This window comes from Onychomys torridus, chromosome 7 (assembly GCF_903995425.1).
Source record: "Onychomys torridus chromosome 7, mOncTor1.1, whole genome shotgun sequence".
In the NCBI taxonomy this organism is placed as follows: Eukaryota; Metazoa; Chordata; class Mammalia; order Rodentia; family Cricetidae; genus Onychomys; species Onychomys torridus.
Genome location: NC_050449.1, coordinates 35,410,714 through 35,423,386, shown reverse-complemented (window position 1 = coordinate 35,423,386; position 12,673 = coordinate 35,410,714). Strand labels below are relative to the sequence as shown.

General features: G+C 48.6%; 1 protein-coding gene across 1 annotated transcript in view; it reads left to right on the top strand.

Annotated features, from left to right (window-relative positions):
- Nucleotides 1-12,673, top strand: part of Sorl1 (sortilin related receptor 1) — a 169,373-nt gene that overhangs the window by 122,967 nt on the left and 33,733 nt on the right. The window contains exons 27-32 of the mRNA XM_036191798.1: nt 801-908; nt 2,485-2,616; nt 4,050-4,181; nt 5,185-5,319; nt 6,275-6,430; nt 10,060-10,209. Of these exons, the coding sequence (XP_036047691.1) occupies nt 801-908; nt 2,485-2,616; nt 4,050-4,181; nt 5,185-5,319; nt 6,275-6,430; nt 10,060-10,209 (813 nt within the window). The remainder of the gene's footprint in view (nt 1-800; nt 909-2,484; nt 2,617-4,049; nt 4,182-5,184; nt 5,320-6,274; nt 6,431-10,059; nt 10,210-12,673) is intronic.

Here is a 12,673-nt window from a genome sequence, read left to right as displayed (position 1 = left end):
ATACTCGGATGGTGATAGCAAACACCTTGCTGCTGTTTGTGTTTATTGTGTGCTCTTTATCCTTTTTATCATTGTGATAGCCCCCATCTCCTCATGGAAGTCAGCCAGTAGGGCCTGCCACCTTACCCTGTGGCAGTGTTTGCCACACCTCCATCATTTACCCCATCTCTTGGTTACATCAAGAGAGCGTGTGAAGTGAGTGACCTGCACTGTGCCATCTAGGTCTGTCTGTGCCCTTAGGATGTTCACACAGCAGCCACTACTTGACTACTGACGTACTTCTCAGCACACACCCCTGTTGTTATATGCAGTATGGACATAAATTCAAAGGCACCATGTGTTAGGCCTCTCGTATACACACAATATGCCATGAATGGGTTTTTTTGTACCTTGTTTTTTTTTTTTTTTTCTTTACATAGTTATATATCCTGGATGAAATTTTTCATAGTAGTCTTCTTCAGGGTCTTTATAGACATCTTCTACCCCCACTGTTCAGCCATTTATTGAGGAGTCCCTACATGCAGATGGCTTGTCCCTGGTATAGAGTGGTGCAACATAACATTTGTACTTACACTAAGTTCGGCTGCAGTTGTGTTCCTACATTATTTTTGAGTTGTGTGAAGAGAACACACACCTGCTTTTGATATTGCAGGGTCAGAAATACATATCAGTTTGTAAGTTTGCTAGCCATTAGCAAACTACCCTCGAGGCGGTATGGGGTTTGCACCCTGCCAACAACAAGTGTGAATGCCTGCCTGTTTTTCCCTCTGTCATTCTTCTGTGACTGACTTCCATTTCAGAGAAAAAGTGCAATGGATTCCACTGCCCGAACGGCACTTGCATCCCATCCAGCAAACATTGTGATGGCCTGCGAGACTGCCCTGATGCCTCGGATGAGCAGCACTGTGGTGAGTGTGCGCTCCCTGCCCTGGTGGTTGCTCCGACCTGTTCATTGCTTCAGTACTTGGCCCCAGAGTTCTTGACCCAGAGGATGAGTTAGGCAAGAAGACAAGGCGTGGGGAGAGGGATGTATTAAGATAAGCAGGGTGATTGTGGGGTTAGAGCATACTTAGGTAAACATTGCCATTTGGTTGCCAGGGGTGCTACCAGCCACCTGATTATTTTCACCTGGACATGTCCCTCTTCTGCATGACTGGTTTCATTAATGTTTATTACTGAATATCGCTTGAGTATTTTTGGCCAGATGACCCTTTTCTACCCCCTTTTCAGTCCTGAAAAGATTGTCAGTGGTACGCATATGTGGAGAACGCCGGGAATAGCTGGGGACTTTTAAAAGCCACAGCATCGGGGAGCTACCCCAGACATTCTGAGTTAGTCCGTCTAGAGTGTGACTTCAGTGCTGAGATCTTTCTTACAGTGTTCTGTGCTATTCTGTTGTGCAGTCCAGGGTGAGAGCAAATGTGTTTGGGCAGGTGCTATGCTCTGCCGCCTAGGTGGGATCCAGCCCATCACTCAAAAGCAAATGTGTGTACAGGCATGGCTGACTGGCCCATGGCCAAATTCATCCCATGACCAGTTCTTGTGAATGAAGTAGCATTGAACACACTGAGTATCGTTTGTTTGTGTGTTGCATGTGACTAATTCTTTCTATCGTGGTGAAACGTGAGTAGGAAAAAAAAAAAAAAAAGAAGTGCTATATTTTAGGCTTCTGTGAAACAAAGCTTAATGGTGTGGAATTGTCATGGGAATAATATCTTAGGTTAGACATGTTTGTACACACACACACACACACACACACACACACACACATACACACATATATTTGGAGAGAGGGCGTAGTATAAGGAATTGGTTCGCAAGATTATAAAGGTTATCAAAGGCAGTTATTACTCAAATCCAGGTTCCTTCTTGCTATGGGTTCACCTGGTCTCTTCTTTGCATGCATCTCCGATGTCTGTTCTTACAGGGACATCTATCCTATTGTGTCTTCTTCCATCCTGGTGACCTTTTTTAACCCAAGTGGCTTTTCTAAAGGACCTGTCTCCAGATATAGTTAGTTACCTTGGTCTTAGGGCTTCAACAGAGGGGCTGAAGGCAGGGGTGCAATCCAGCCTGTAACACTGGTTTCTTGTAGAAAACAATCGCTAACCTCCAAATCAGATGGTCAGTGTCGTATTAGTCATGGTTATGGTTGGGGCTTTGTGCCAGAAAGCCCTGGGTTGTAGTGTGGTCTTCTCCCTCGTTTGTTAGCCACGTGCCCTCGGCAGAAACAGTTCTTGATCTGCCATCCTTATTTTCTTGTTCCATATGCAGAGACAATAAAGCATCTCAGAATGTTGCCTCAGAGGTTTAACGGTGCACTTTACAGTCAGTGCTTTAAGGACCCTGCATAAACAGACACTGGGTCCACAGTGGCTATCCTATCAGTAGGCACGGTCCACGTGCATTTGTTCAGGACTGTGGAGCACCCCTGCCAGCCGCAGGCGCTCACGGCCCGCCCCCCTCGCTGCCGCTCTCTTTCAGAGCCCTTTTGCACGCGCTTCATGGACTTCGTGTGTAAAAACCGCCAGCAGTGTCTCTTCCACTCCATGGTGTGTGACGGGATCGTCCAGTGCCGAGACGGCTCCGACGAGGATGCCGCCTTCGCTGGATGCTGTGAGTGAATGGTGGGGAGCTGGGCCGCTCTGTGGGGCCCCTAAGACTTGGGTGCAGGTCACGTCTGAGCACCCCAGCCTGCTCTTTGCTGTTCCTTTTCTCACGTAAGCACGGATGCCTGGTATCTACCATGTGACAGGGCTGGTGGGTGACGAGGACCTCTGATCCCTATTGAAGAGCTTGTCTCTCTGCAGCACAGCTTTGCTCCAGCGGTCTTCATGGCAGAGATCCCCGTGCTGTGTACTTTATTTTAGAGTCAACCTCTCCTGCTGCAAAATGTCCCTGGTCCTTACGTTTGTGTCACTGTGGCTGAACAGTGGTCAGCAACAGCTTTAAAGAGGGAGACTCTGCTTGGTTTCCTAGGGTTTGGTCCGTGGTGGTTCGGCTTCCTGTACTTGTGCCGAGGTTTGTGGTGGTAGGAGAGTGGTGGGGGGAGCATTTTACCTCATGGCACAGAGGGAGCAGAGTGAAAAGGAGCTGAGGACCCAGGGCAACCTTCAAAGGCCGAGCCCCACCGACCTACTGTCCCAAGTTAAGTCCCACTTCCCAGGTTCCATAGCCTCCCCAAAGAGTGGCACTAGGTAGGGGCCAAGTGTTCAAACACAGGCCTGTTGAGGACATTTCATATTCAAATCACAGCACTAGGTCTGTGCCTGTCGTGAACTCAGCACAATGCTGTAGACCTACGGGGTGGTTCAGCCAACAGAAATGCTGTCCTTCACTTCTGAGGTGTTGGTGGCACTCTAGGGCCTCCCTCTCTCCCTCTTAGACACAATCTTTACCAGTGTCTTCCATGATCTTTCCCCTCTAAGGATCTGTCTAAACTACTTTTTTTTTTTCCTGAGACAGGGTAGTTTTGGTGCCTGTCCTGGATCTCACTCTGTAGACCAGGCTGGCCTACAACTCACAGAGATCCACCTGCACTGCCTGCTCTGCCTCCCGAGTGCTGGGATTAAAGGTGTGCGCCACCGCTGCCCGGCCTAAACTTCAACTTTTGTTGTATTTATTTATTTAAAGAAACAAGGTCCTACTATGTTGCCCGGGTTCGCACTGAAACCCTGGGTTTAAGTGACAGTCTTTCCCAGCCTGCTGAAGAGGAGGGATTTTCCTTTCTAAGGACACTGGTCATACTAGATCAGGCCCCACTTTGATGACCCTGTTTTAATTTGCATTTCCTCATGGAAAGCATTATCTCCCAAGCAGGCACAGCATTGGGGCTGAGGGGTCCAGCCCTGTTCATGCTCCCTGTGAGTGTGTGGAACAGGTTAGTTAACACAGTGAGCTCTGCTGAGAGTGAGTCTGGCCTCCATTCTCAAGGCCCCCTTAGCTCTGCTGTTTCTCAGCAGAGGGCCTTTGCTTCCAAGCAGCCCTGCTGTTCTCAACCCTCTAGCCTGGAAGTGACCTGGGCTTGACCGATGTTTATCACCCTCTAGCTCAAGACCCTGAGTTCCACAAGGAGTGTGATGAGTTTGGCTTCCAGTGTCAGAATGGAGTGTGCATCAGCTTGATTTGGAAATGTGATGGGATGGACGATTGTGGCGATTACTCTGACGAAGCCAACTGTGGTAAGAAGCCAGAAGACCCGCCTCCCTCAGCCAGCCTTCCCGTTACAGGGAGACCTGTAGGGTGGGGATGCTCGCAGACATCTCACCTGGATGTCACATTGCCTTTCCCCTCCTCTTCCTCAGCAGCACATGCTGCCAGTTCTGAGATCCCCACAGGAGGGTTGGAGTGAAGAGGGAAACCAGCATCCAGTAGATGCTAGGGGAATGTTTATCCTGCTTCTCTTCCTTCCCCAATGGGGAGGGCTATATTACAAGTAAGGACTTCTGTGGGTAAGGAGTCATGGTGTCTGAGGTACTTTTTCTTATGGCAACATACACAACAAAAGCATCTTCAGGAAGGAAAGTGTGTTTTGTTACATAGTGTGAGAGTATATGTAGTTCACCACAGCAAGGGAGCCATAACAAGAGAAACCTGAGACAGCCGGTCACGTCATGTAGCCGGTCAGGAATCGACAAGAAATGAAGGCTGGCACTCAGTTCACAAAGGGGAACCTTTGTGTTCTGTCCATGGCTGCAGCCCCTGGGTTCTGCTCCCCTGACTCAGGGTGGGTCTTTCCTGCTCTGTTAAATCTTTTTGGAAGCACCCTAATAGGCACACCCCGAGCTATGTCTCCATGATGACTCTCAGTCCTACTGTATGTTGACAGTGAAGATTAGCCATCGTGATGGTAAATGCTGCCGAGTGTACCTCCCCCTGAACGTTTCAGATGACACCATCATCCTTGGACTGTCATCACGAGTTGTGTCTTTGGTAAAGTCTCATGATTAAATGCAGAGTGACCATTCTCAGGGTACCAGAGTAGGTCAGAAAACTAGGAGTTGGGGCCAAACTGAGAAGATGGGGTGCCATTGTCCCTCCTTGGATCCATGAGGATGCCTTATCTTCTCTGGGAGAGTAGTGCAGATTTCCCTGGACTTGGCCCTTGGGGAGATCAACAGGGAGGTAGCACTGCATTCACATTGGTGCAGGGGAAGTGACTGGTAGTGTGTTTGTTCTCTGCAGAAAACCCCACGGAAGCCCCGAACTGCTCCCGCTACTTTCAGTTCCGCTGTGAGAATGGCCACTGCATCCCCAACAGGTGGAAATGTGACAGAGAGAATGACTGTGGGGACTGGTCTGACGAGAAGGACTGTGGAGGTGAGAGTCGTGAGAACTGGGTCAGCCCCAGCCTGGACACCAGGACAGCTCGATGGGGCTGCACACTCAGTCCTCACTCTTTGGGCTTTTTGTGAGGGAGGAACGATGCCGAGTTCTTCCGGGTCATCATCTCCTTTATTTTATTTTCATTTTCTTGTATGTTGCTTATGGAGGCCAGAGTTCAACCCCTGCTGTTACCTTTCAAGCCCTTTCCACCTTGGTTTTTGAGACAATCCCTTACTTGAGGACCTGGGGCTCACCAATTAAGCTAAGCTGGCTGGCCAGTGAACTCCAGAGACTCGTGTCTTCTTGCCAGCAGTGGCGTGAATTTCCACGATCTGTGTGAAGGGTTTCCGCTGTCTCCAGGTTTCCCCGTTCCTGACTCTGAAGGGCTTAGTGACAGTAAGGAGCCTGGAGCCTTGCTTCTCAAATGTTAGTCTGCAGACCCCCACACCTATTTCCGCAGAGTATCCTAGGGATGTCAGAGGACCCCATACCAGGTGCACTTTAACAAGTTCCCAGGTCCCGGTGTGGGACACATGCTTTCTGTTGCATTTTGCCTTCTCATCTTGGGTCATCGTGATGTTTCAGCTTCAGCTACAGCTTTAGTGAGAATTCTCTAGCCATTGTGTGCCTCTCCTTGGTCCTCCATCAGCAGTCAGGAGCCCTTGAGAGGGCAAACTCCTGGGACCATTACTCTGTCTCAAACATTGCAGTGTATTAAATCTGCTAAGCAGGAGGAAAAGACTGCCACCTCTTTGGAAACCCCTTACATACTCCTTATAAATGCTAATTAAGGGAGCTGATGTTCAGGCCTGTCTCTGCCTGATGTTCAGCCACTGGTCTCCTTGGGCTGCTGCAGCAGGGACGACATCAGCATAGGTTTGGGACACTTTTTCAATCTGAGACCTAGCGTCTCCTAACACTTGGGATCTCCTTGCTTGCTTTACTTCAGATTCCCATGTTTTGCCCTCCCCCATCACTGGACCCTCCACGTGTCTGCCCAACTACTTCCGCTGCAGCAGCGGGGCCTGCGTGATGGACACCTGGGTGTGTGATGGCTACAGAGACTGTGCTGATGGCTCGGATGAGGAAGCCTGCCCCTCTGTAGGTGAGTCCTGGCCATGGTTTGCTCAGTGGAGGGGACTCTGTGGAGAGGACTCTGGGGGCACTGCACCCAAGCATCATGTGGGAACCCCAGGGAAGCATCCTAGCTTTTAAACTGCCCTGTGTGAATCCTGCCAGAAAAGCCCAGCTACTCTGCCTTCTACCCCTGCCTCCCTTTCAGTGAGGAATTACAGCTGGGATAATAAGGAAGTGTTTTGTGTGTGTACAAACTTGGGAGAGGACCCAGTTTTTCTGCTTGCTGACTGGCCGGCATTCCCTCCAAAAGAAGGGTGACCACTGCCATCTCGTGGCTGAACACAGAAACAGCTGAAGGTCTGTGCAACCACCGAGATGCTGGATGGAGGCCAGGGTCCACCATGAGACTTCTGTCCTAGGGGCAGAACAGGGTTGAGGGGGCTGGGTTCTTCACTGAACCGGAAGGCAATTTCAATCTTGCTTTTAAGAGGAGAGCTGACATCTGTTTGTCATGCTTTCTACAGCCCTTTTCAGAACCCACTCTTAAGTCTGTGGTGAGATCTTCCTCCATGTGTATCCAACCACTTCTCTGCTTAAAAGTCACCAGTGGCTTCCTGTCTGGAAATGAGAAGGGGCCTTAGGGCTTACTGGTGGAGGGCTCTGTGATTATTAAACAAATACCATAACAACTGGGGCACTTTTAACTGGTGGTTTACTCATTCTTTTTTTTTTTTTAAATTTTGATTCTTAAAAATCATTAGTGTATATTCATTGTATAAGATAGCAGATTTTGTCAGGGCATTTTCATTCATTTATATCTGTACTTTGCTAACAGTCATCCACATTATCTTCCCTTCTCCCTGTAGTCTTATAGAAGGTCAGTCATTTTTTAAATCCCCTGTGTGTATCTGAGTTTGCGTGCGCACACATACACAAGCACCACGCATATGTGCACTTCCTTTGCTCACGCATGTTCACATGTGGGGATGTGGAGGTCAGAGGGCAACCACAGCATTGGTCCTCTCATCCTGCCTCCCTCGAGACAGGGTCTCTTGCTGTGTATTGCTGCATACGCCAGTCTAGCTGGCCCCGAGCTTGTGGGAATTCCCCATCTTCGTGTCACCCTAGGAACACTGCGATTACAGGTCCTCAGGCTGTGAGGCAAGCGCTTTACCCACTGAGCCATCTTCCCGGCCCATCTTGCCTTTCCCCTCCTTCCTCTGTTTTCCCTCTTTGCCCGTTCCCCTCTCTCCTCCCCTGCTTCTGTTCCCTCTCAGTTATTCTTGAGAGGGGCTCTCCGTACATGTCCCAGGCTAGCCCTGGAGCTGTTGGCGCTCACCCTGCAGTGGATCAGATGCTGGGGCGGGCGGTGGCTGAGCGAGAGCTCAGTAGGAGCGTCTCTCAGTGTGTTCTTTCCTGCTCTGTTACTGTGGTTTTTACCAGTTGCTCTTGATGCTCCTGTACAGTTGTCTCTGTGGAGCTATCCACAGTTATCTCTCCCGGTTTCTCTCCTTTCTCTTCTTTCGCTCTCACGGTTGGTATAGCACACAGTCTAGAAAGTTCCCGGAAGAGAATATTTAGGAAGCGTATCTGGGGACTGGCTCGTTTGAAACTGTTTATGTCCCATCTTCAGGCCTGATTGACATCTGAGCTGGATTTAGAACGCCAGCTTGTCAATGGCTTTTCTTTAGAATTGGAAGCTATCTGCTATTGTTCTTTGAGTAGCTCTTAGGAAAGCCATGGCCAGCTTGAGCTGCTAGTCTGTGTGTGGTCATTTCATTTTAAATTTTCTACAAGCTTATGAGATCTTCCCCTTGTCTCCAGTGTTTGCACTTTTGACTACCACGTACATTCTTTTCCATCTAATGTGGGAATCCACGTGTTTTAGTTTGAGGGAATTTTTTTGAAATGTTTAGTTAATGATGCACACCTCCATCTTCTTCTGTGATCTCTTCTGTCATTTCTGTTGATCAGATCCTCCTCACACTCTCTCTGTTTGTTTCAAGCAGACTCTTGCTATGGAGCCCTGCAATTAGCTGTGCAGAACAGACTGACCTCACACTTGTATAGTCCTCCTGCCTCTGCTGGGTATTCAGACATGAGTCTCCACATCTGGCCCCCTTATTCTTGCTTTTAAAAAAATCTCTTTTAGATGTAGAGATTTGCCATTTTCTTCTCACTTTCTGTGACACTTGCTTTACTTTGCCATCTCTTCCTCCGAGTGTCTTCATTTCTGTTATATGGAATTCAGTCGTTTCTCACTTTTATTGCCGTCACTTTTAGTACTATACCTGTTCTTGCATTGTCTCTGTAAGCATACTAAGGACATTTGGCTTTGAAGTTTGCGTCTTTGTGTGTGTTTGGTGTTGGGGTGTGTATGTACAGGATGTGTGTGTACAAGTTGTGTGCCTATTGGTGTACGTGCCGAGGCCATGGCAGGACATTAGCATTGGGCATCTTCTTCTATACTTTTCAGCTTAATGTTTTGAAACAATTCCTCACTGACTCTGACTCTGTGTGTGTGTGTGTGTGTGTGTGTGTGTGTGTGTGTGTGTGTGTTTTACAAAGGGGCTGGGAATTCGAACTCAGGTCCTCATGTTTGCAGAGCAGTGGCTCTTAGCCACTAAGCCATCCCCAGCCTCCTGTTATTGGCTTCTTACTGGTCTCTATTTCCTCCAAGCGACCTTTCTTGGAGCCCTGTGAGTGAGTGAGTGTGTGTGTGTGTGTGTGTGTGTGTGTGTGTGTTATATTTCATTTTGTTTTTGTTTTGGGGCTAAAGGTTTTTCTTAGGTAATTCTTTATTGCTACTTATGTATCAGGATGGGAACTAAAATGCTGCTCAGTGATTCGGAGTACACAGGTGAGTATACCAGCTGCATGCTTTGTGGCTAGCCTGTCTGCTGGGAAACTCCAGGTCTTGGTAATCTCATTGTTTTTCCCAAAGCTGGTCAGTGTCCTCAGAGATAATTCTAGGCCCCCTGCCTAGACTGTCAGGGTCTCTTGTCAGGACGTTACCTGACTTCTCATTGGCTGACTGTAAGTTCAGTGCCTCTGTTAGCATCTTCTTGCTCAGTTATGGCTGCTTAAACTGCCCCTCTGTTTTGATTCTTTGCAAGCCACGATCAGCCAGGCTTCTGCCCAGCTCATGTACAGGGCAGTTGTCTCCTGGGCTGGCCAGAAGGGAATAGTAGTAATGAGGCTGCTTTAGAAACTTCTAGTCCTAGCCCCCTTGCCTGACCCTCCCGCAGTCTTCTCTCTTAGGTGAGAGAGACCATTTCTGAGCCTTTGGGGGGATCCTGTGATCCTGAGCTGGCTGGCTCAGAGCTTTCTCTTCTGGTAGCTTAGGGTGGGATACAGCCTCCTCTGGCTCCTCCTTGTCAGCCTGCTTTCCTTCCTCCTTATCCACACCCATGTCCTTAAAGAGAATCTCTCAAGTGAGTCTGTGGTGGGGCCCTGTGAGGAGCAGCATGAGGCAAGGTGCCCTACCTGCTTCCTCTCCACAGCTGGCAGGTGCCTGGACACCGCACCCCCGCTGCCCTGCGGTTGCTGCAGGCCCGCACTCCCCCAGCACACCCAATAGCTGAATGGTTGCCCTTCCTGGCAAACTCCCTCCCCACCAAAAAATGGTCATATATATACACATAAATGTTTTTCTAGCAAACACTACCGCTGCCTCCACCCCCACCCAGCGTGGACGCTGTGACCGGTTTGAGTTTGAGTGCCACCAACCGAAGAAATGCATCCCGAACTGGAAGCGCTGTGATGGCCACCAGGACTGCCAGGATGGCCAGGATGAAGCCAACTGCCGTGAGTGTCTTCCAAGGTCACTTTCCAGATCTCAGAGCTCCATTCTTCTGCTTCCGTCTCTGGGCATCTGGCTCCCGTGTGTCTCTGTGTAACCGTGTTTACAGTATTCTCTGTGAGGGCATTGCTGAGTGGACAGGCGGCATAGTCCATGATAGTGATGCTGGCTTAAATAAGCTGGCTAGATGTTAAATAATAGGAGCATCCCCATTCCACCCTCAATGGAAGAAAAATACCTTAAATAAGTTGGTTTTTTGTTGTTGTTGTTGTTGTTGGTTTTTTTTTTTTTGTTTTTGTTTTTGTTTTTGTTTTTGTTTTTTTTTTGCTAAAGATGTTTAATTCCTAAAAGCACGTGTTGGTAAAGCCATGGCCTTGTGGAAGTATTCGGTAAGTGTTGTCAAGGCACTTAGAGTTTACTATTGGGCAGATCACCTGCAGCGCTGTACTAAGAACCAGGGGCTCTGCTCCTGGAATAATTATACTTAGGGAGAAACAATAAGCCACACAGGCAACCCAAGTGCCATATGAGGTGACACCTGCATGGTGGTCGTGTTCTGAACCATTGCCTGCCCCACTGATGTACCTAGGGAAGCCCCTTGGAGCAGGTGATGGATGGACATACAGCTGTCCTGCTGACTGATGCACAGGGGCCAGGAGAGAAAGCATCCCCCTGGATGGGGGAAGACAGAGATCCTAAGGTCACTTGTCTAATCCTTGGCACCCAGTCAGCACCTGAAGTTGCTGTCTGTACACGAAAACTACCTTTGACCTAAGGGGGCGGGGCTAGAAAGATGCCACTCTACCTGCCCTCAGCCTGCCTCTCTGATGGACAACGATGCTGCTCCTGCTTGGGGATTTGCCTTACAGGATCCCCTCCATTGGTCACCTACTCACTGCAGATGCTGATGCCCTACCCTGTTGCATGCCTAGCAGGACCAGGAAGAACATTCTTTTCACGCATGTCTCATTTTGCACAGTGAACATAGAGCAGAGGGTCCGAGTCTCTTCTACCTGTCTGGCAAGCCTTCAGCTCTAAAGGCTACCAGGAAGCTCCACTCCTCATCTATCACTATTCTGTTCTCTCCTCTCTCTCTCTCTCCTCTTGTCTGTTGTCTGTCTGTCTCTTAAAGATTCCTAAGAAAGGGGAAGACTGAGCCTCAAGGGAACCCTACCAAATATTGCCATTTCCTGATAAATTGGGTCAAAGGCAGTATAGGAAATAGGTGTCACCTAGATGGGTTAAGTTACTTCTATTTCTTATTTTCATTTGTGAGGGTTTTTTTTTAGATATACTTCCTGTCCATTTTAAAATGTCCTCAGCACCTTGGACAAACATATAAAGGCATGCATGTCACCCCTGCAGGTGACACGGAGCCAACGGAGTAGCTGAGTTTCCGATGAAATAATTAAGACTCAGGAATGTTAGCACTGAGATTTGGCTCAGTTAGCAACGTGCTTACCATGCAAGTACCATGACCCAAGTTCAGTCCCGAGAACCCTCAGAGAAACGAAAGGTGGGGTAGCCTGAGCTTCTGCTCCTGGCAGTGGGGACCCAGAGACAGGAGGATTGCCGGGGCTCGTGGACCAGCCAGCTTAAGTCAATTGGTGACCTCTAGGCCTGTGAAAGCCCCTATCTCAAAGGAGGTAGATGGCATCTGTGAGGATGATATTTAAGTTTGTTCTCCGACCTCTGTACTCACACCCATACATGTGCACACATGTATGTCTGCACCCATGTAACAAGGAAGGCAAATTAACGTTTTGTGGTGAGTTTTAATGTGTCATTCACTATTCCCAAGTCCTCCACTTACGTTCCTTCAGTCTCCAAATCTCCTTGTGATTTGGGTATTGTCTCCCTTTTAGTAAAAGAAAGATTAAGCTTCCAGGAGGATACCTGACCCCTCACCCCTCACCCCACTCCTAGTCAGTGACACTGGAACAGTTAGTTCCTCAGATAGAAAGCTACAGCCTTGCTGCCATGCCGCATGGAAGGTTCCTCTCAGAGGAGATTACACCAAGCCCAACCCAGAGAGATTAAATACAGGTTAGTGTAAAAGCCTACATCCGTGTTGAGAGAATGAAGAAGGTGCCCCTCCCCCACCCCCCACCAACATTCTGTTAGCCTGACAGGTTCACCTCACACTCACACTCACCAAAACCACAGTGGGAACATCTTGGCCAAGAACTAGCCACTGTGTTGGGTGAATGTTAAAAATAATTAACAGGAAAGAAAAGACACAGAGCCTCCTACTTGGGTGATTGATGGGAACTCACTAATTGGCATCCTTTCAATCACTGTTTTCAACCCATTTCGAAACCAGATCACTCACAGGGGTGTTGCTTAGTTAAGGGTCTTAAATCAAGATGTGCTATTACCCACAATTCCCTTTGGTCCATTGTTATAATTGCCTTATCAAACAGAAAATGTGTTTCTAGAACCCCGCGTCCAGAACCCCACGTTCTGAGC